The following is a 24,239-nucleotide window of genomic DNA, read 5'->3' as shown; positions in this document are numbered from 1 at the left end:
GATTATAAAAAAAACCATTAAAAAAAGAACAAATAAGTCTTTAAAAATAATTATAGGAGGTACAGTTGAAAACAATTGCCCATTTCCCTCATAACAATACACACAAAAAAATGTATTGCTATATTTACAACAGAAAAAGAAATGTACAATTAACTAAGGACAAAATAATGATTTAAATCAAAAATAACAAACAGTTGAAATCTAAGCAACTGCTTATAAAATATCTGCAAAATTTTATTCAGAAATAAGACTAACTTTGCTAGAGTATTCAAAGTTTCTTGACAACAATCTCTGGCAAGTCCATAAAGACATTCACTGAGGGCTTTTTTAGCTGCTAAAATATATGTTTCAGCCAAACCTAAAAGCACACATAATTTGATATAATTCATTATATAATCACTTATTAAAAACCATAATTACATAATATATACAGCATAATAATACACTACTTTGAAAAACTTTACAAAAAAACAAAGAAGGCATGGAATTTTAATATGAATATAATATATGTATTCTTGACTTTAATATTCAATGATTATATTAATTGGCTTTCAAAAGAAATGTATTGCACAAAGAAATATTTCAAAATGAAGAATAACAAAAATAAGATATCAATTTTCGTTTGCATTAATTCTTTTATACTTTTCTTAAAGGAGAAACAGATATTGTACTAACACATTCCCCTCTTTTTTTTACTACAGATTAGTATTGATAAGATTGTACCACCCCCAAGTAGAATAAAGACTTCACTCCTCAAATAGAACAAAACTGCTTTTCTTCTAATAAAACTTTCAATACATTTATAGTTTATACTAGGCCATATAAAATGGCTAGATTTACAGCTAATAAAGGAATATAGACCCAAAGGAATAACAAAATTCTCTATTTTTAGATTATCTCACAAAATAGAGACCTAAGGGCATCTACTATTTTAGAAGTACTGATTACTATTACTTTTTTTAAAGTATTCATTAATAATTAACTATAATTTAAAATTAAATTATTCAAAAACTAGAAATAAAAATAGAAGATTTTCCTGTTTTTTTGCAAATTTTGCTTTTCAATAGTCACTGACTCTTTTAATAAAACCTGCCAACAAATTGAAGACTTGAACTCAATTTTTTTTTAATATAGTAAAGAATTAAGCCTTTTCTAAAATTAGAAATTGAAATATTTGCTTTATTAAGATCCAGATTACTATTTCAAGTATCATAAATGTATTGTGTTATATCTTAGGTTAAAAATTAAAATAAAATAAAATATAACCTATTAAAGCAGGCACATAAGTAGGAACTATATCAAGTAGATTTTTGAACTTCTCAATTCCATCTGTAAACAAACCTCTCATTTTCTGTATTGTTGCAATCCTAAAATAAACATGTAGAAATTTTAAAAATTGGAAATCTTTTGATAAAATAATTTCTAGAAAAAAAAACATTTGAAAACATTATTGTTATACAGAAGATCATTAGCTACATTTAGACAAGCAAACTGGAAATAATTAATTCTTAAAGAAATAATATACTCTTTGTTTAAAAATGCCATCTCTGTAATAATGGCTTCTATGATTTACTGGGCCATGGACATGTTCACATTATATGTGACATGAGATAAATGTAGTTTAGTACTCAATAAGAAATGGGAAAATATGTATTATAACAGTGCACTTAGGTATAAAAACTTTGTCCTCTGGTATTGGTGAGCAGAGAAATGAGTTCATAGAATTCTGCAATATCCAGATTTTTTGTCATCTGGCTCGCTCTTCTACCACAAAATGCTGGATAGTTGGGACTCTACTATATATATATATATATATATATATATATATATATATATATATATATATTCTGTAGAATTTTTTCTGATACAGCGATGACATTTGAAAACAACAAGAACACAGCAATTTGTATCTTTTTTCTTTTGATTTGATCATGTTTAGCAATATATCTGTAATATATTCTTATTCATTTGCATAGCAAAAATCATATATAATCCAATTCTTTAAAAATTAATTGATTTTTCATTACATCATGTTGCAAAGATGTCTTCCTTTTAGTTAGCAAAACTGAAACAACTAATTGCTAAAAAGTTAAAAAACTAAACTACTAATTTCTTTGCAAACTAAAAAAATTCTGAGTTATTATTTTGATACAGATAAAGTATTTCATTTAACTTTTTAAAATGTCAAGGCTTTAATATTAACAAATGACTGGGAAGCACAAAAGGAATGGTGCATGGTATGCAAAGAATTTCAGAAGGATCTATAGCTTTTAATGTTATATCAAAAATTTTTAGTAATAAGATTTTGAGAGAAATTTTAAAATCTTAAAAATTTCTTATACATTTATTTTGTTTAAAGAAAAAAGGAATATATTACTGCCACAAAAAGATTTATTTAAACTCTAAGATTGTGGCTGTATGGCCTCAGAATGATATATTTATTTACAAAATAAATAAAGAGAGATAATGAACCTAGGAATTTTGAATATAAAAAAAAGGAAAATTATGTATAGATTATAACCAGATCATAATTACCCTGCTAACAATAATTTTAATAATAATATTTACAATCTTCCATGAATCATTCAATTTTTGTACTTACTGATATAAAGGATACATTGCTTTTGGATTCAATTCAACGACTTTCTCAAACGCTTTCAATGCAGATTCATAACTACCTCTCTTCAAATATGCATCAGCTAAACATTCCCAACCAGAACTAAAGTGAACATTTTAATATGATTATAATTAATACCAGCGGTAATGGGAAATAAAATTAACCTAGAAAATTATGAACAAAAACATAGCATTAAGAAAAGAGAGGGAAAATCATTAAAAAAAATTTAACACTTTTATATGATAAAATTTTTATGTAATTTTTTAAAAAAACTTATCAATTTTTTTTGGCATAAAATGAAATAATGCAAATGCAGTTAAATTTCAAATATTTCAAAATACAAAACTCAATTGGTAACACTAGTAAGATTTTTTTTCTCTTCTTGTTTACAATTAGATAAAACACATTATATTAATACTGTCAAAAACTTTCTAGAGTTTAACATCCTTTTGTGTGTCATGATTATTAGTATTTCATTTACACATTAAATATATATAACTTTCAAAATTTAAAAAATCACTCAGAAAATTTCTTTAACTTGCTTCAAAGGCCTTTTTATTCTATATTTCAATCTTTAATTCTAAGAAGTTGTTATATAAACAACAGAATTTCAGTATATTACAATCACTAGTTAATGATTAATGTTTATGATAAGTTCAAATAATAGAACTCCACGCAAAAAAAATCATTTCAAAATTCAAAAGATATTAATAAATCTTGTGAATAATATTTATAATCTTGTGAATTTAAAAAAAGAGTAAAAGCACAATTAGAGTTTATTCTTGAATTAATATATTTTAAAAAGCTTATAAATATTTATTTAAATAAAATTCTTGAATACTTTAAATGGATAAGCAGTTACCTGCTATTTGGATCAGCTCTTAGAGCATTTTGCAAAGAGAAAATGGCATCACTAATAAGATTCATCTTTAATTGACAAAGGCCAAGTTGAGTCCATGCCCATTTACAACTATTAGAAGAATCATGTACAATTAGCACATCAGCACTTAAAAATATATGAAAAATTATTTCTGCAAAAGTTTATGCTTATTACCTTCCAAGATTAGCCCTTTCAGTAATGACTTTTAAAACTCTCATATTATCCTCCTGAAAAAAAAAATGAAATATCAATATGTTTTTTAAAATTTATTTATTTATCTAAGTAATTATTTTGTTCGTTTGAAAACATGCAGAAATAAGATATTCTTAGAGAATTCTGACAAAAGAAACTATAAGATTTAATATCTGCCTAGTTAAAAAATAAATAGCATAAACATAATATGAATGTTATTGTAAAATTTCTAAATTATACAAGGTAAAATACTTTTAATAAGAGAGGTAAAATAGGTTTTATCGTCTTTCTTTATATATATAGGTTACTATTCATCTATGTTTTGAAAATTCATAAAAGTATTTTTGACTTTTTAAAAAAACTTGCATCATATCTGAACAAAATCAAACAAATTTAAATAATATTTTTTTAAAAAAGAGCTTTAAATTTACATAAATAAGAATTGCAGTAATAGTATTTTCAAAGTTCCTATATATATAGAAATAGTGAATCGGAGCTTTATTATCTAGTGGGATAATTTATATGCATCTTAAGGATTCCATTCATCCAAATATGTCTAAAAATTTGCTAACTAAATTTAATTTTGAATAAAAAATATTTCACCATAATTTAAACAAATTAAAAGTAAAAATATGATTAAAGTTAATAACTAAGCAGCTATCAATTTTGCGATATAAAATATTTTTAAATATATTCATAATGCAATCATTAAAATTAATTATGTATACAGTTAAGGGTAATGGATATTGGCTTTTAAAATCCAATTTTTAAAAAATGCTAATTAATAAAGTTATAAGCATACATCAGAAAACATTAGATTCTTTTTTTTCCTTTCAATTGTTTGATTAGCTGATATAGCTAGATATTTTGCTGGATCATGGGAACTAGTTAAGGTTAAGATTAGATTGGGATGTCTAATTGAGTAATCAAAATTTTAAATTGGCATGCCCATGCAAACCATTTTGTAAAGAAATCAAAAGGTTTATGTGCGAGGCTATTTTTTATGAATTCAAACAATATGTAGAAAAAATAATTACCTCCTTTCCTAAATCTTGTAAGATTTTACTATAGCTCATCCCTATTTCAGTATCAGTATTGTCTAAATCAAATGCTTTTTGGTAACATAAGCAAGCTTTACTGAAGGAAAAAGAAAAAGATAAAAATGAATATTAACAAAGGAGTTCAAATAACTAAATTAAAGTTTATTTTTATCAGAAGTGAAGCCAATTCAACTATTTTACAAACTACAGAGTACTAGATTCATACTCTGTAGTTTATTGTAATAGATTAATACATTTTGGTTTATTAAATTCTACATTGCAAAATATAATTTATAACAAAATTATAAATATAACATATAAAAGTAGTATTTATTTATTATTAATTCTAAAAAATCAGAGTTTCTATTAAAAGTAGTTAATTATTATTACAGTTATTATTAAGTAACATTTGTTAAATTTGATTCTATCAGCCAATACAATTAGGTATAACTCACTGTCTTAATTATGAATTAAAATGAATAACTCTTATGAAACAACTTTGATAAGTTAGAAAATTAGAATTATTTAGCAATGCAACATACATTTAAGAAAAGACAGAGAGTACATACACATCATAAAAACATGATTATATAATTATCGCAAATTAACATTGGATCTATAAATTACCTCCACTGTCTTAGATTATAAAAGTCAAATATCTTAGTAGCAATTAATACATATAAAAGGAACCCTATAGTCATAATAATGATTGCCCAGTTATAACAAAGGTATACTACAGAAAAAAACAAGATGCTACTTTATTAAACAATAATAAAAATAGATAAAATAAACAATCCAAATTCATATTAAAATCTAATTATGGTTTCAAGAGATAGAAGAAGAAAACAAGCTGCAAAAGATAAATGCAGTCTACATTTTTCTGAAAACTGCAAGCTTTGTTGGCAGCTTAAAAAAATAGTTTGAAACAGTCACGTCTAAATTACATGCTTTTATAAAAGCATATAATAAGTAAAATATTATTGTGCACCAAAGAATATTTCAAATAAATTTTACAGCACCACCACAAAAGAAAGAATGTGAGAATATACGTTTAGACAATGTGAAAAATACATAGAAAGCATGTTATCAATAAATGACATCTATGTGTCTTAAGAAAATAAAAAGCATTCCCTAAATTTGAGTAGTAGTTACATTTACGTTCCCTCAAACATCAGTTAGTAGCACTTCTTGCATATCAAATGGTATCAACAAATTATTGAAGAATAGATATTTCCCACAGCATTTTAATACAAATATATTTTTAAACATTAATCAAAATTATTTAACAGGCATTTATTTATAAGTGAATTATCTAAAAGACATCTAACACATGTGAAATAATTTTATTAAAAAAACATTACATGATTTTCTTGATAAAACAAATAAACAGCATTTGTTAGACATTTACAATCTTTTTTCTATTAAATAGCAAACACTTTCTTTAAAAGTCCTCATTGCTCAGTTTAATATTCTATATACTTCAAATTCTTCTATATACTTTTGTTATGAGGAGTGACCAATTTTTTCACATTTGAATTTTTTGTAATTGATTTTTTTTTTCTTTTTGTATGCTAAAAATTCTTTCACTACCAGCATTGCTCAGAGCAAGGATTTGGGAAAAGAGTATTTTTGTTCTTTTTTTTTTTATCTGTCATATATACACATTTGTAAGTTTTCATTTTATATGCGTAATACTGTAATTTTTCGCTACATATATATCTATGCAACTCTGTAGTTTTTACCTAATTTCCATAGTAACTACAGAAATTCCGTAGTAATTGGAGGATATGTTATTACAAAGAATACTGAAAGAAGGATTAATAAATATAATACTGAATATTGGTACTTAAAATTCAATTATATTCAAATACGTCATTCATCTTAAAATATCAGAATTATATTCAGAACTATTTAATTGGGACATAATGATTTATCTCTCAGTAGCAACTTTCCTGTAAAAGGAATCTGAGTTATATTCAACCAAATCTTATAGACAGACTCCTAAATTTTAGCAGAAATTCACCAAATATTATATACATAACTTTCTTATTAGTGAATATAGACAAAATCCAATTATCTCAACATTTCAGCTTGTCAATGATTAGGATTAAATTATGAAAGAAACAGTCTTTTAGCTTATCCTATACTTTCAATTTGAGTTATCAATGATTGCAGTAAATATATTTAGAAGATATTTATTTCTTATCAAATAGAGACAAATGATGGAAAAATAAAAATTGAATAGCATTAACATTTCTCTTTTATTAAATTTAAATTAGAAAAAAGAAAATTGACTTATTTCACCAAAAAAAATCTGTTAGAAACTAAATTATCAGTAATTTGATCTGAAACTAAATTATTAGTTGTGGTTTGACTTTTTATTCAAATCACAACTGATTTGAATATAAAGTTCCTTAGTTCTTTTAAGTTTTCTTGATCAATCGACAATCATTTTGGCTTTTTAAATTTATTTTCTGATTATATTTGGTCAACATCAGACTTAAAATAAATAATTAATAAAAATTTAGAAACAACTCAAATTGTTGTAAATTTATATGGCAATATATCAATATTATAATATTTTAATGAATATTATGTTAAGATATCTAAGTTGGATAAATTCATATTACATTAGTAATCATAGCTTAAAAAAACAAGTACAAATTGTTTTATAGAAGCAATTGAGAGAATAAAAAATTAACAGATAAAATCGAAGAGATGAAATATCAATATTATGTTTAAAGTATTTTCACATACCTTTTGTCATGTAAATGGTTTTGATAATAATGTCCAAGATACAAAAAATTCTTTGCCAGGTAAGGATCTAACTCAACAGCCTAAAAGGTATACAAAAGTAATGGCATTAGCTGAATATCAAAATTTAAAGATCAAAATTGGATAAAAAGTTAAATTAAAAGTAATAATAAAAATATATACTTTAAGAAAAACTTTAAATGCTTTATCTCTTTGTTGGGATTCCCAAAGAACAAGACCAATTAAATGCAGTGTAAATGCAGACTCAGCCATTGATAGTGACAGCCTTAATCTAAAAAAAATAACAAAAATTTAGATGTTATTTAAAAAATCCAGTAAAAAAAACCCATAATGTAATAATAATAATAAATAATAACAGTATGTAATTTAATTAACATAATATTAATAACAATTTTTTTAATAAAAAAATTAATAATTTTTTTTCAGCTATCAGAAAAAAAAAAAGTTTGGGGATGGGAGTTGGGGAGTAAATTTATATTTTTAGTGAATAAATATGTTGTTTACTGGCAGAATACTGCATATAAAAAAAAAATAAAAACTATTAATGATTAATTAATAAATGATATATTTAATTGTCACGAAACTTTATCTAAAAATTATTTTAAGCTACATAGTATTTGCAAGGAAAAAAAAAATGTAAAGGAAATTTTATTGAATTTTTATTGAAAGCAAAAAATCAGTTTCAGTTATTCATAAAGATAGCAAATTTTAAAGTTTAATGAGAATTAATTTGAACCCTCATTAGATTATATAAATGATACTCAATCATGCAAGAATTTTTCAATGGCAGATGGTTTAATGTTCATAAGGTCAATATACAAGGAATTAAAAAATCAGATTTGAAATCAGATATCCCAAATTTCCAAAACTAAGATTTTATCAACAGGTCACAATAACTCCTTAATTGATTCAGAATAACATTAATAACATACATTTTAGAGTTTTTAGAGAACTACCATATCATAAATTTTATAAAAATTTAGAAATATTTTCAATATTTTCAATTTAATCAAATTTTTTTGTTACACAATTATTGGTGGTGGTTCTTAATTATTTCTATTGTGTCCAGCTACCAAAAAAATATCTCCTTTAAAATGCTTACATTTTTCACATTTTTTGTTCTACATTATAAATTCATGGGAATCCCTTAATGTAAGCAAATTCTGATCTCATAAATGCATTTTCTCTTTTAGCCTTAAAATGATCTTTGCATGCTTTTTCAAGGCAATATTACAAGTAAATAAGTAATGATACTTTAAGAAATAATGAAGATCAAAATATTGAAAAAATAAGTTCCCATATTTTGATAAATAACAATTCATAAAAAATGGCTAAAAAAAAAAAGAGTTAAAACATAAGATATTTGCTTCAGCTCTTCAATTAAGTCAATAAACAATTGAAAGTGTTATATCTCACATTTGGATACATTTTATTCATTCTTATCTTGTTCAATTTAAAATCTTATCTTAAACATCTCATAATTAGATTAGATCTTAAACAATTACAAAACAAAAAATATACATTCTTTTTTAAATTGAGCATACTAAAACTATAATATTTCAACATATGCAAGAACAAGTCAAATTTCTTATATAAATATTACTTTGACTTTAAAAATGAATTAAAAACCATCTAAGCAAATTAGAAAAACTAAGCAAATAGCTATGTAAAATTAATTACCATATTTTATGTTATTTAAATATAATAAAACATTTTAAAATGCTAATTTTATTTAAAATTTTTATGCTCATTTTTATATATGCCATTAATAATAATAAAAAAAAAATGGCAACAATACTTTTGTAAAGCTTCATCATATTGACTTTTCAGAAGTAAAGTATATCCTTCAACCTGCAATACTTCTGGATCATCTGGAAATTTATCTTTTAAATCCTGGCACATCTGTAAGAGCAAAATATTGTAATTCTTCTTCAATAAGTAAAATTACAAAAACTAAACATTTTTTAAATTTTTTTATAAATAGCAAAAAAAAAAAAAAAAAAAAAAAAACCCATAAAATTCTTATAAGCACTAAAGATGTTCTCTTAAAATAAAGATTTGAGCAAATTAATGATGAAAATAACACTTTCCTCTTTTGGAAGAAAATAAGAGGGCAAAAAAGTTAACTATCTTTAAGACAATTCTTTTTTCCCTTTGATAATGAAAAAATATCTATCATACTTAAAATATTACAATAGTACAGGGAAAGCAATATTATTTGAAGGATCTAGGAAAGATTCATTCAGCACGAGTAAATGCCTAATGCTCATTGATATGAGAGACAAAAAAAATATTCTGGTACAATGCATTTATTGCTCAACAAGTAAAGTCCAATATTAATTTAATTTCCAATTTTTTTATTATTATAAATAAAATAAAAGATATTTGTACATCATGAAAATAAATACATAAAAACAAAAAATAATCGAGAAAAATGAAAACAAAATACTACCTGTTCAGTTTTAGAAACTTGTTCCATTTTCAAAAGAGTGAAACAAAAGGTAATTAATAATTCTTTTGACTGTCCTAAGTATGATGCACACTGTAAATAGGGGGGAAAAATTATTTTTGTCACATATTCTATGTACATATCAAAGTAAAATAAAGCACATTACATTTAAGCCAAAAATTAAATTTTGACCATATAAAGATCATTGAATGTTTAATAATTAATAATTTTGTTTGTTTTGAAAATTAATCACATGAATGAAGGTAGATTTGAATTTTTCAAAGTTATTTAATAAATTTATTTGTTAAAATGTACAATACATATAGGTAAATATAATAATATCATTTTTAAGATGATCAGATACAAATATCATCACTTATCAATTTAATGCCACATCTCATACATTTTTACTTTTTTAAATAGAATAAAATATTCAACAATAAATTACAGTATATAAAAAGAATAACAAAAACTTGGCAAAAAAATATAGCTAAATAAGCAATCATAAATCAGTCATTATTTATAATTATAAAAAAAGTAAAGAAAGGGGGAGGGACACAGTAATTATGAATTTACAGTTCTAAAAAATTCAATCACAAAATTAATAAGAAACATGCCTTACTTTATCAAGAGCTTTCAATGCAGAATCCCATATCTCTCTTCCAGCAAGAGACTGTCCAAGAAGCAAATAAAATTTTCCAACAATAACAGAGGACAGTTTTGATTCAAGTGCAACATTAATACCTAATAATTTGTAAATTAATGATTACATATGCGGTAAGCAAATTTAAACAATAGCAAACAATTATTTACATATAAAAAAAACAGACAGTTACATTTTGATTTATATATATATATCTTTCTGAATGAAAAATTGCAAAATTTTATAAATTTTTCCCCTACAATTTGCTAAGTTAGAAAATGCAAATAAAGATTTTTTTTTTTCAAAGATAAACTATAAAATGGAGGGGGAAATACTAAGTAGTATTTTAGATATGTCAACATCAATAACCTGTGATTCTTCTAATTTTAGATGGAATAATATCATATTCTGATGATATGCAAAGCCTATTTTGATATGAATCATAATTCAGCAATGTCAAATAATAAGGATGATACCAGTGAGATTTTCATTACCTCCACTTTTACATACCATGTGACACCACATGAAAACTAGAGATCTTTTAATTTCAAAGCTAAGATTTTTTCGACATGCTATCACAACTCAAATTCCTTAAAGGATAATTTAAAAGAAATAGTAATTAACTAGATAACTGATAGAGGTAATTATGTTTGTGAAATTAAAACAGAAAAAAATTAATTCAGATTTCACAACTATAATACTAAATAAAAAGATCTTTAAAACTAATAACATATTATTTGAATTTTATGTGTAGATTAGCTTGAAATGTCCTCAGCTAGATATTTAAAATATCATTTAATACTGTTTTAAGAAATTTTATTGGTAAAATCACCAAATATATTTATTTCTTTGATAGGAATAAAAATATAACAACTTGTTTCTTTAAACATAAATGCAAATTATCGTTTCTTCTTTTTTACAGAATTAAATAAGTTATTTTGGAAAAAATTAATTGAAATCATGTTCACTTTTATAAACACTATATATATAATTCTTAAAGCAGAAGGCTGGTTCGAAGACACTGAAGAGACATTTTACATTTCAAATTCATTTTAATCCATCCCGGGAAGGCACTTTATTTACCGGCAGGCGCGGACAGAACATGTCCGCAACGGCATGGAACAAAAGCAGAAGTAAGGAAAGAATGAAACAAATGATCACTAGTCTTATATAACATGGGATTTCCGGCCACGTGTCGATTGAATAAACGTGTTGACCTTGAAAAGGGCAACGAAAGAATAATTTTCACTCACCACGTGGAACTGATTATTTTCACGCATTATTTTTTCAAAGCTTCAGTTGAATTAATTAAACAGAAAGAGAAATTGGATCAGGAAATAAGAGAATGAAATTACTATGGGTAAAGGTATTGTACTTAAGATAAAGCATTGGAAATTAATTTGGATTAAATTAAGAGTTTAAATATCATCATATATATATATATATATAGTTTACAAGAGCAAAAGAAAGAAGGAAATATTTTTCCTGGTGGCTTTATACTATGAGATTCAGATAGGGATTTCTTCACACGTGTTGATTTAGGTAAATGAATTATAAGTATATTTTAAAAAAATTCGCTTAGCTTAACAGATTTTTATCCCTTCACTCGGATCATGAAAACTGCTGATTTAAGCATTTTTACAGAGCTCGTGTATCATTAATTAAATACAAAAGGTGGAATTAGATCAGGAAACAGAAGAACATTTTGGAATTAATGTTTAGAATAAATGTTAATATGTGCTAAATTAAGATTAAAATTAAGAAATTAATTATTATATATATAAGCCCTTTATCCTACAAATTAGCTAAAAAAATACAAATAAATTAGTAAATTCATAACAATGAACTTAGAAAAAAACAGTGCCCTAATGAATATAATATTGCACACTTTATGGAAAATAACATTGAATTGCAATCAATAAAATAAATTGAATTGCAATATTTAAAAGATGTCTTTAACATATAAATGGGTCTTAACATTCATGTCTTTATCATATAAAAGATATTATAGATTACACAAGTTAATGGGTTATTTTACATGCATATAAATATCTTAGAAAATTGAAAGCTAAGTTCAGAAAATGCTCTTTTTGTAATGCACTGTGAATGAAGGAAAATGCATATCACAAGATGATATTGAGAAAATGAAAATGTCTGAAATCTTCCAGATAAACCAAAAGATGAACATGGAATCTCAGTATGGCACATGACTATTTTGAGATTATTACCTGTTTTGGCACTCCTTTCAGAATCTGAATATCGATGTAACAAGTACTGTGATTTTGACAGGAAATACCAGCCTTGAACATAATATTCCAAGGACTTAAGCCCTAAAATATTCAATAAATGGACAGAGAATTAAAATGTGGAAAAGTGCCTTAAAACTCAGATTTTTTTTTAAAAAAAAAATTACTACATTATTTATTTTACAGGAAGAAATTTAAGCCTGTAACATTCAGCTATTACAATTTAAGATTTTTCATAGATCAAATCTAAAAAAAGGTTGAAGTGAATACTCATGGCAATTAAAGTAGATATGTATTGATTAACTGGAATTCTAGAAAATAGATAATCAATTATGAAATATCACAAAATGATTCCTATTTATTATATCATGGAAGAAAATTCTTGTTTCAGATGTTTTCACAAACTTTTATTTAATCTAATTTGCTTTGAAACTTTTATTTAATTTTATTCTTTTAAAAGTGGAATATTGTAATTGATATTTTAATCACTTCCTGGTACGCTATTTTGTTTTATAAAGGGTGTTGCCGAATTCGACCGACAAATTCAGAGGTGTGACAGTAGGCATCAAGAGGATAAAGACTCACTATACAACATAGGGTCTCAAACGACGTTTAATCGGTGAAAATCGTAAAAATATATAGAGTCAGAGAACTGTTGGAAACTGTAAAAAATTAATAAAAATAATAACAAATGCTGTTACAACTATAAATTTTTTAAAAAGTGAAAGCACATTTTTAAAAGTTTCTTTTTATGCTGATAACATGCGTATTTGATGATTTATTGAGTCGTAAATTACTGAAAACGAAAAAGTCCTTTAGAACCAATATTTGCAAAAATATAAAAATTTGAAGAAAAATAAAAGCTTGAAAATGTAAAGAATTTTATATTCTATAATTTGATATAAGCGTGTAGTGTAAGAGCAGGGGAATTTTAAAGATATTCAAGAAAAACTGAAATGGGAACCAGAAAACATCTCTGCAACCTCAGTACCGATGTTCGCAGAGAGCGTTGTCAAATTCGAAAGACAAATTCAGAGCAAGGATAATAGGCGTTAAGTAGATGAAAAATTACCATAAAACATAGGTTCGCAAGTAACATTTTTTAATGTAAATCGCAAATCGAGTGGAGTTCGCCCTCTGGATGCTTGATGCCACACAAGAAGGTACACACTTTTCTGCTAATTTTATTCTCAGATAAAACATGCTTTGCGAGAGAAGGTATCTTCAACACGCACAATTTGAATATTTGGTCATTTGAAAATCCCCACATCACTATCTCGTCGAACGTACAACACAAGTTTGATATTAACTTCTGGGCAGAATCCTCTATTTGGACTGTATCTTCTGCCCGAACGCCTCAACGGCATAAAGTACCTTGAATCCTTCCAGCATGTTCCTCCAGATTTACTGCAGGGAACACCGACAATTGTAAGCCAGAACATTTGGTTAATGCATGATGGAGCACCAACACATTTTAGTTGAATTCGTGAAATCTGACTTGTTTGCGAATGAAGCTTAACGACCATCAGTTCTGCAATGCTCATTAATGAATACTTGCTCGCTGCTTTTATTTTTTTCGAACGCAGGAAAAATTTACATAGAGAAGGCTTCTTCTCGATTACCTTGTTCCTAATCCTCGCATTCATAGGGCCATTCTCTTCGCCAGACTCATTGTCTTTACGACATCTATTTTGGCGATTTTCACTGAATAAACGTTACTTGTGACGCTATGCTTTCTGGTAATTTTTCATCTACTTAACAACTATTATCATTGCTCTGAATTTGTCTTTCGAATTTGACGACGCTCTCTGCGAACATCAGTACTGAGGTTGCAGCGATGTTTTCTAGTTCCCATTTTAGTTTTCCTTGAATATCTTCAAAACTCCCCTGTTCTCACACTACACGCTTATATCAAATTATAGACTATAAAATTCCTTACATTTGCAAGCTTTTATTTTTCTTCAGGTTTTAATATTTTTGTAAATATGGGTTCTGAAGTACTTTTTCGTTTTCAGTAATTTGCGACCCCCTAAATGATCAAATCCGCATGTTACCAGCATGAAAAGAAACTTTTAAAAATGTGTTTTTACTTTAAAAAAAAAAAATTCATAGTTGAAACAGCATTTCTTATTTTTTTAAATCAATTTTTACAGTTTCCAACGATTTTCACCTATTAAACGTCGTTTGGGACCCCATGTTGTATGATGATTCTTTATCTTTTTGATACTTACTGTCACCCCTCCGAGTTTGTTGATCGAATTCGGCAACACCCTATATTCTCAATAAAAATACACTATAATGATATTTTCAGAGATTAATTATTAATGAATCAATTAATTTATTAAACTTTATAAGATAAGATTATACCCTCTGATACTAAAGTTGAGAAACAAAACTGATTAAAAAAAAATCCATGATAATATAAAATAAAGACTGAAAGTAGAAAATATTTTAACTAGAAAAACTTTTACCTTTTAGAAAAATAATAATAATAATAAAAAAATAAACGACACAAATACAAACCTGGACACTTGCCATTAATGAAATAGGAAAAATAAAAATATAAAAAAATTAAAAGTACAATATTAGTAGTTAAATACAGATAATATAGAGCTTTAAAAAAATCCATTTCACAGTTTAGTAATATATTTACCTGTCTTCAACTTTTGTATAGCTCCAATATAATCTTTGGATACAAATGCACAAAATCCTTCAAAAATTAAAGGCAAGCCACTAGAATTTCCACATTTGAGCATTCTTTGTGAAATTTCATCAATATGGCTAATAATTGTACCATTTTCTAAGAAAGAGATAATAAACAAAAGATAATATCAACATTAGAACTGCCATAAATAGAAATACAGGAGCAAAATGGCTAAGAATGAGTAATTTAAAATTTTGTATTTGATATTATAATTGAATAAAGAAATTGCAAAATAAAAATCTTCTAAAACTTTAAATAACATTTAAGAAGTGAAACACAACAGCTAGAAGTAGAGTGTTTTTTTAAATTAAGAAAAATGGCTTTTATTCTCAATGAGTTATTAACACAGAATACTTAAAGTAATATTGATTAAATTTGGTATAATTGGCCAAAAACATTCTTACAATTTATACAAGTTTATATATAAATATATGACTAGATAGAATTCTTATTTTTTTATATAAAAAATCATAAATCAATAATTCTGGAGGAATTTTTACAACCCTTTCTACATTTTTCTAATGTATTTGATTACATTTATGAATTATTTTAATAGCTCAAAATAAATTTATTGCAAAATTTTTACTTTTATAAAAGATTTTCCAGTATTTTTAGTTAGCAACTGAGGTCATACTTGTATTCTCCTAATTTTTTATATAACCAGATAAGAATAATCATTTAAACTTGCAGTCTATAATGACCATGGCTTTTTTTTTAAAGTACATAATATTTTTTAATAAAAAAAGAATTAATCCAATTAGAATATTCGACACTGAGTTACATATTTAATATAAAATTTCTGAGTTACATATTTTGATATTTCTTCTATCTATAAAATTGATTTCAAATCTATAATACCAATGTATAAATTCATGGCAACCCTGGATAGAAATTCTAAACAACTGCTGTTTTGAGGAAATTTTTTGAATACTTCTAAAGCTAAACTCAATGCATAGTTTTCATCACCAGCCTGAAAATAATAAAAGAAATAATTAGAAGAAAAAGCCAAGATGAGAAATAACAATTACGATCAAAAAATAAAATTTGTTTAATATAATATTTTTTAAAAATGACAGTTTTTACTTACTTTATACAAAATTTCAATACAAGTGGTAAAAATTCTTTTACAATCATCATCACAGAATTCTTCATGAGAAATTATTGTTTTAAGAGCTTCACTCAACTGAAATAATCACAAGAAATTACAACAAGACAGAAAAAAAAAAAAATCAGACATATCTTTAAGTAATTTAAAAAGAATATCTAAAGCTCAGTATTCAAGTATTTATACTAAATTTATTTAAAAATTAAATATTTCTATTTTGATATTTTTTTAAATTAGGAAATTAAACATGGCATAATCTCTACTATTAATGAAAGAGAATATGTGTGTATCTGAGTATATTAGCACAATGCAGGGCAGACTGTTTGACCAAGAGCTATCATAATTTATAGACCATTATACATAGTTTTACGCATACATAGGCTGACAATGTATATCTAGGAGTGATTATTTTTGAAATTTCAATTAAAAAAATTAAGTGAGAGTTTAGTGATTTTTTTATAACTTCTAAAAACATTCCTGCAAATGATTCTTACACCCATCAAAAAATTATATTGTCAATGATACCAATTTAGCTGCTGTAAAATCTTTTAGTATAAACTTAATTTACATAAAAAAATTTCTTTTAACATAGCTTACAATAATATTTTCATAATTATGAACAAAATCTTAATTGTTTTCACATTGCTACTAATACCAGTTTTTTTCTTTTTTCAGTTGTTGACAAACAAGCTAGGAAGACTCAGCTTACTTTTCTATATAAAATAGATTTATATTTAAAGCATATTTTTATTAATTTTTTTAGTACTTTGGTAATCACAGCTAATATTTAACTTCAAAAGAAAGCAATTATGAATTCTTTTTTAAAAAGGCATTGTTAAATGCCTTAATATTATTACTCTTTTAGCTTGGTACTTTATTTTATTATTGAAATGCACTGACTTTTTTTATTGAATCAGATAATTTTCATTAAATAATCCTCAACTATATTGCATAAATCAGAAAATTGTATATTTTTGCAGTACATTTAACAATTTAATGTTGAATGATACTTCCTTTTGTCTTTCTATTTATTTTATAAACATACTTCAGTTCAATGTACAGATTAGTTGAAATTTAATCATTTCCTTTTCAAAACTAAACTTCAAGTCGTGGATGCAGTGAATAGAAAATTAGCGAAACATGTAGCACAATGACAAAACTGTATAAGAGTCTTAAAAATAGAACATGAATATTAAAATTTCAAATTAAAAATTACTTTGCAGGGGAAAATATTAAAATTAAGTTGCAGGCATATCATTATATTGAAATTTCATGTGATGAATAACATCAGCAAACCAACCAGCTGCCAAAGGCATTTAGTATTATTAATAATATTCAACTTCATTTTTAAATTATAAAGTATATAAGGCAAAGTAATATGGTATTTTTTATTGTTGTGAAAATATTATATGCAGTATTATTATTTAAAAACAGCAAATAATATATTTGGAAAGAAAAGTAATCTTTGTCAACAAGTATTGAATTAAAAGGAAAAAAAAAAAAAAAAAGAATGGGATTGCCTCTTCTGTTTTCTTTATAGTCATTTAAGATTAAATTAATTCAACATGCACAATAATCAACCAAATATATTAAAACATTCTGTAACACTGATCTCAGTTTAATTTAATGTGACAAACTGTTCAATAGTTTTTAAACACTTCGACTATTTTGAATAAAAAAAGCAAAAAATTATAATCCAGTTCAAACATAAGAGCTTATTTTCTAAACACATTCAAAATTTTTGGAAAGTTTCAGTTGAAATAAATAAGACACAACTGATAATTTTAGCAAATTTGTTTAGATTTACAATTACTTTTGTAATTACACTAGAGCTGTTTTGGATGGAATTCATAAAAATAAATCATGATGATAAGAGTGACAATAAAACCTACATCTCATTCTCCAAACATCAACAATAACATGAGAATATTAGATATTTGATGGCAAGATTTGCACAAGATTTAATACTCATTCCTTCTGAAACCATAATCCTCCTATTTCAAAATTTTACTGCTAAGTAATTGCTAGCTTACAAATTTTTAGAAAATAATACTAATGAGAAATCAATAGAAAACTTTCATAAAAACAACATAAATACTTTGATATTTTACACAATCAATGATTTCTGCTAAGATAAAAAGGAAATGCAAAATATAATATTCAATTTTACTTCATGGAATTGCCGTGAATAATGTCATGACGCTGAAGCATAACAAATATTTAATAGTTAACAAGGATTAGTTCTAATTTCAAAATAACTCTTATAACTTATTAATTTAAAAATTGTGAAAAATTTGTTGGTTATAGAACTTTAATTATTTTGTAGAAATTTAAAAGTGTGTAATAAAAAAGAAAATTCAATTATTATCACAAAATACTGTTCATAATTAAAGATATGTAGATAGAAATTCATACTTTTATGTAAATTAAGAGTAAACAAATGCACATGATTCCCTAACTTAAAAAAAATATCAAATAATTATTCATTATAGAAAACTTTTCTTGACATAAATATATTTATATATATATGAAATAAGGTCTTACCATCTGCTTTTCAGCTTCTGATAGTTCTGTTTTGCCTGATGTATCTTTAAAAATTTGTTTTTGCATTGGATAGGTATCTAGATTGGCACTTTGCAGCATTTCCAGCTTTGATTTTAAAACTTTGATCAACTAATAATAAATAAATAAAAATCAAATATTAAGTTAACTAGCTCTGGTGATAAAAATGACTTAAAACATAAATATATAAATATGAAACATACTTTTGTTTTATCATCTTGCTTTCTGAGAAGAGCAATTAGTTTATCATATATTTCTAATTTTTTATCTGTATCTCTGAAAGAAAAATCAATTCAGAAGAAGAAAAAAATGAAACCAGACATGTTTTTCTTGTATAAACAAATAAAATGTTTTCAAATAAAGAAGGTATGGATTCATTTTCAGATATGCAAAACTATTTTCTTAGGAAAACAAGACATTGTTTTTTATGTAACAAGCATATATATATCTAAAATAAATGTGAGATTTGATGTAAAGTTTGTAGGATTTCTAATATCATATATGTATTTATATGCAGCTTTCTGATAATAAACAATACTAATTTAATTAGTTAACTTTTTACAAAATATATATAAATAAGTATAAGCAGTCTTGCCTTAAAATATAAATAAATTCCATATTAAAAGAGTAATGATAAAAAATAATGTAATAAAATAATAATAATAAAATAAAAATAATGTCTATCAGCCATTTTCATCCTTCTTAATAAAATGTATGATTTATAGACATTTTTGTAAAGGCAATTTATTATTGCAACAAATAATTAAATGTACAATTATGAAATTTCCTGTACTTAGAAAACTTTTATACAAATTAATCTGTCATTTTCTAATTTCAAATAATATACTGAAATATAATTAAGAAGCGGAAAATAGACATGATCATTAAGACATAAACAAATTTCACAATAGGATAAAAATATTCAAAATAATTTTTAAAAAAAAGGCTGCAAAGTAAAAACTTACGATGTAAACATTTCAAGTAACTTTAAATACACAGAACAAAGCTCAGGAATATTTTCTTTTGTCTCGTGCTTTTCATAAAAACTACACAGGCCCTGCATAGGAAACATTTTGAATCATTCATGCTAAATAATTATATACAAAACTTATCGAGCATATCAGCATATATTTATGCTTCAGAACTAATTTAACATATTTAGCAACAATTGAAATATAAATAACCTTGAATTTACAAAATGCAAGACTAAAATATTTACCTGCCAGGCTAATAGTTGATCAGGTGAAATTTCAATAGCTCTTTTAAAGGCAGCTTCGGCTTGTTCAGGTTGATCAATTTCTTGAGCTGCTGCTCCGACGAACACCCAAGCATTGTAATTGTTTTTATCTGATTTAAGAACAGACTGCAATGAAAGAAAAATAAAATCGTCTTTAAAGATCAATATAACAAAAGGAGAAATAATCAGTAATTATGCATATGACACAATTAAATAATTCATTCTTAAACTGATTACATTAATCCTTTCTTTATATATAACAAAGATAATATAAAAGAAGGCCTTTTTCTTTCAGCAATGAATCTCAGAATTTTCATTAAAATCTCATTATATTCAATGAGAAATCTGTGGATGCTTTAATATTTTGGTAGATATTTTCTTATCTCAACTTTACTATCCTTCTTAAATGTTATTATTATTTTTTTATTAATTAAAACAAAAACAAAAGATATCTCATTTGTAACAAAACAAGACAACCAACTTTTTATTCAAATGATTTGAAAAGTGGCAGCATAAGGTGTATGAAAGGGCCTTTTCATATGATCCTTCCTTCTCTTTTCTATGAGAAATATCACTTTTTAAAACCATCAGATAAATGCAAGATTTGAGGTTTAGTATTGCAATAATCTAAAAGTTAAATAGCAGATGATAAGACATTTAAATAGATCCCCTATGATTGTTTTGAGGCAACTCTAGCACACACACAATAATGATAATAATAAACCCTAGTAAAACATTTACTAGGATTGATAAATTCCAAACCATTTTTTTAATGATAAATAAGTTTAAAGTGCATTCATATCAAAAAACTTTATTCACTGATTTGATTTAGTTACATAAAATAGTTGAATGAAAATTGCCAAATCATTGTAGGTAATACTGAAAAGGTTAACTATTTCAGAGATATATATATATCATCTTGTTTTGCTGAATAAGATAAGCAAAATCTGCTTTTTTACAATCAATTATTGAAGACATATTTTCAGTATCTTGGAAAAAATATGCAAATATAGAAATTGACTGAAAAAGAAAATCAAGCAAAACCTCTTTAACCTTAACTATAATCTTGCTTCAAAATCTAATAAACTTCTAATTTCCATCACATAATATAAAGGTACAAGTGTGCTTTTTAATAAGATTTTATAATCATTATTGGTTGAAATTATAAAGCTTATAATTTCAGACAACACTGATAAATTTCAAATCCTCTAAAATCTCAAAAACTACAATTTTAAAAAGTTATTAAATAACATAAAATGATAATTAAAATCTTAAATTTATTTGTTTATTATTATTATTATTACTTTGCAGAAGCTCCTCGGGCAAGTTTTACATATTTATTCTTTTGTGAATGTTTTTCACAGACTATGGTAGAAAATGTAATTCTTACTTGTGGATATACTGTGAATGTTTAATTATATTTATTAAACCAGATAGATGTCAAAATAATAATTTTCAATGTAACAGTCCCCCCCCCTTCCTTTTTAGAAAATTTTGTTAAAGCTACAATTTTAATTTCATTTTTTGAAAAAAATTCTTTTAGTTTTGATAATTGAAACATTGATTTTGGAGAATAATGAATAAGACTGTAAAATGTATTCATATCTTAATTTTTTTAATTAAGTGACACTATCAAACAATAACAATGCTAAACAGAATTATTTATACATTTGAATGAATAGAAATAAAATGGGAGTAAGATAAAATATAATATTAATACGAATGACATATGAATAAGTGAAAAATGAGATAAAGAACGATTATTATACTATAAAATACACTGATTTAATAAAATAATTCTTCATTATCTGTTTTAGAATAAGAAATAGTTATAAAACTTCAAAATTAATATTCACAAGATTAAATTTGGGTTGAATACTGCAAATTGAAATCTGTGCAACTTGATGTGTGAAATTTAATAATTTTAAATCTCTTGTATAAAAGACTGTTTAAGAAATAATTATTAATTTTGTAAAAGTACAAGATTTATATTTTTTTTTCAAATGTTTCACATAAACTGCTATATAAAAAAGTTCATATTTTAAATAATTTAATTCTGCATAGTTCCATATGTTTTGCTTAACTATTATGTACAATTTTAATTAAACAAGAATAAATATTTCCATGTATAAAATATTAAATTTATACGATATTTTTAAATAATTTTATCTTATATAAGATACGGATGTTAAATGCACAAAATTGAAAAAAAAAAAATAAATAGTAAACCAGAGGGAATGGTGATAGAGATTATAAATTTGGTGTAAAGACTATATACCAAATTTTATCCATCTAGCTCAAAATGTTTTTGACTCGTCTTTGTCACAGATACATAATGCCAAAAATGTGCTTTACAATCTGAGAAAGGTCTAAAATGTGGAGAATTGTCAAAATCTTGAGTTTCAGTTTTTTGATGATTACATTGCTTCACATAAGATAAAGTGAATATGAAACTCATGAAAGCTAAAATTTCTTCAAAGAATTGTCACATTGATATGTATAATATAATTTGAAAATTTTTAATTTCTTGATTCAAATTATTATTTCAGTATGGGTGCAAAACGATGTTCAAATTAAGATGGGTGCAAAGTAAACAGCCTATTCTTTTTTATTGTTGAGGATGCTTATTATTTTGTTTTATGATGAGGATGAAACCCACTGTTATACCCTTGGAAATGCAACCATAATAAAAACCAATTTATGATAAACCTGAAATAAGCCATGATATATAATATATGCAATAAGTCATATATTATAAAATTAATTTTAAAAAATTGTTTTATTTTCAGTTGATTAATAAAAGAAAAAATAAAATTTTAAATTAAATTTCTAACATATAGATTTTATCAGATTTTCTAAAATATATATAAAAAAAATCATAATAGAAATAGAAGAAAAATAAAAGTTTTAAATAAATCTTGTAAAACAAATTTCTTCAAAGAAAATTTCCTTGAAAACAAAGTTATAATCATTATGATCCATCTTTTATGGCTAATGCACACTTTTAATTAGAATATTTAATGAATTCTATCAAGAACAGTGTAGCTGTCCTTTCTTTTGCATCCCCTGCCAAAAAAGGGGGGGGGAGAAAAATTCTTCGGAAACTTATTTTTTCCTCTGTGCTTAGACATTTTAATACTTCCAATGACTCAAAGCAGGTTTCTCATTTTTTTATTACATATATGGTATAACATAGCATGTTTGGCTCTTTTACCAGTAGCCCACTGATCTATATTTGTACTCTAATCTATTTTGTTTCCACTCTTGATGTTACTATATATATTCATAAGATTCTTGCTACCATTGTATTAAGTTTGAAAGTGTAATTTAGATATTAGTAGAATTCAATTCCTTTAAACTTTTATTTGTAAATGTGGTCATCAATGTATTTATTAGATAAATTAGATAAAAGAATGTGCAAAATATAAAATGTTTTTCTTTGTTATATACTCTGTTATTTAACAAATGCAAGGAGTATTCATATAATCAAGAATGAGTTTAAGCAATTAACATATGTCATCTCATGCATATAAAAAATTGTAAATTTAAATTCATATCTCCAAAGAAAGTAATTATTATTGGTGTAAGTAAACAATCATTCAAAAGAATACGCAAGACATTTTTTTTTTCAAGCTGAGATGCCTCTATAAATATCCTTACTTTGCAATATTTCAAAGCTGCTTTAAAATCTTTTTCTTTAATTGCTTCTCTGGCTTGCTTAAGAGAGGATTTGATTTCTTTTGCATCCATTTTTTATCAAAATTTCTTTGTCTGAAAGAGCATGGTGTT

The 24,239-nt window shown here is 24.8% G+C and overlaps 1 protein-coding gene across 2 annotated transcripts in view; it reads right to left on the bottom strand.

The window, feature by feature from the left end:
* The window catches only part of LOC129968643 (SKI3 subunit of superkiller complex protein-like), a 45,538-nt gene that overhangs the window by 18,959 nt on the left and 2,340 nt on the right, over positions 1-24,239 (bottom strand). For both annotated transcript variants that reach the window (XM_056082739.1, XM_056082738.1), the window contains exons 2-21: positions 24,111-24,221; positions 20,433-20,576; positions 20,179-20,270; positions 19,417-19,489; positions 19,196-19,324; positions 16,634-16,729; positions 16,405-16,516; positions 15,496-15,642; positions 12,825-12,926; positions 10,576-10,697; positions 9,957-10,046; positions 9,303-9,406; positions 7,667-7,775; positions 7,487-7,566; positions 4,727-4,826; positions 3,672-3,724; positions 3,480-3,587; positions 2,603-2,719; positions 1,267-1,367; positions 256-358 (exon numbers count right to left, since the gene is read on the bottom strand). In XM_056082739.1, the coding sequence (XP_055938714.1) occupies positions 256-358; positions 1,267-1,367; positions 2,603-2,719; positions 3,480-3,587; positions 3,672-3,724; positions 4,727-4,826; positions 7,487-7,566; positions 7,667-7,775; positions 9,303-9,406; positions 9,957-10,046; positions 10,576-10,697; positions 12,825-12,926; positions 15,496-15,642; positions 16,405-16,516; positions 16,634-16,729; positions 19,196-19,324; positions 19,417-19,489; positions 20,179-20,270; positions 20,433-20,576; positions 24,111-24,200 (2,072 nt within the window). In that variant the 5' untranslated portion in view covers positions 24,201-24,221. The remainder of the gene's footprint in view (positions 1-255; positions 359-1,266; positions 1,368-2,602; positions 2,720-3,479; positions 3,588-3,671; positions 3,725-4,726; positions 4,827-7,486; positions 7,567-7,666; positions 7,776-9,302; positions 9,407-9,956; positions 10,047-10,575; positions 10,698-12,824; positions 12,927-15,495; positions 15,643-16,404; positions 16,517-16,633; positions 16,730-19,195; positions 19,325-19,416; positions 19,490-20,178; positions 20,271-20,432; positions 20,577-24,110; positions 24,222-24,239) is intronic.

The sequence above is a fragment of the Argiope bruennichi genome, chromosome 5 (assembly GCF_947563725.1).
Source record: "Argiope bruennichi chromosome 5, qqArgBrue1.1, whole genome shotgun sequence".
NCBI lineage: Eukaryota > Metazoa > Arthropoda > Arachnida > Araneae > Araneidae > Argiope > Argiope bruennichi.
Note: the sequence above shows the minus strand (reverse complement) of the source record. Positions and strands in the feature narration are given on the sequence as shown.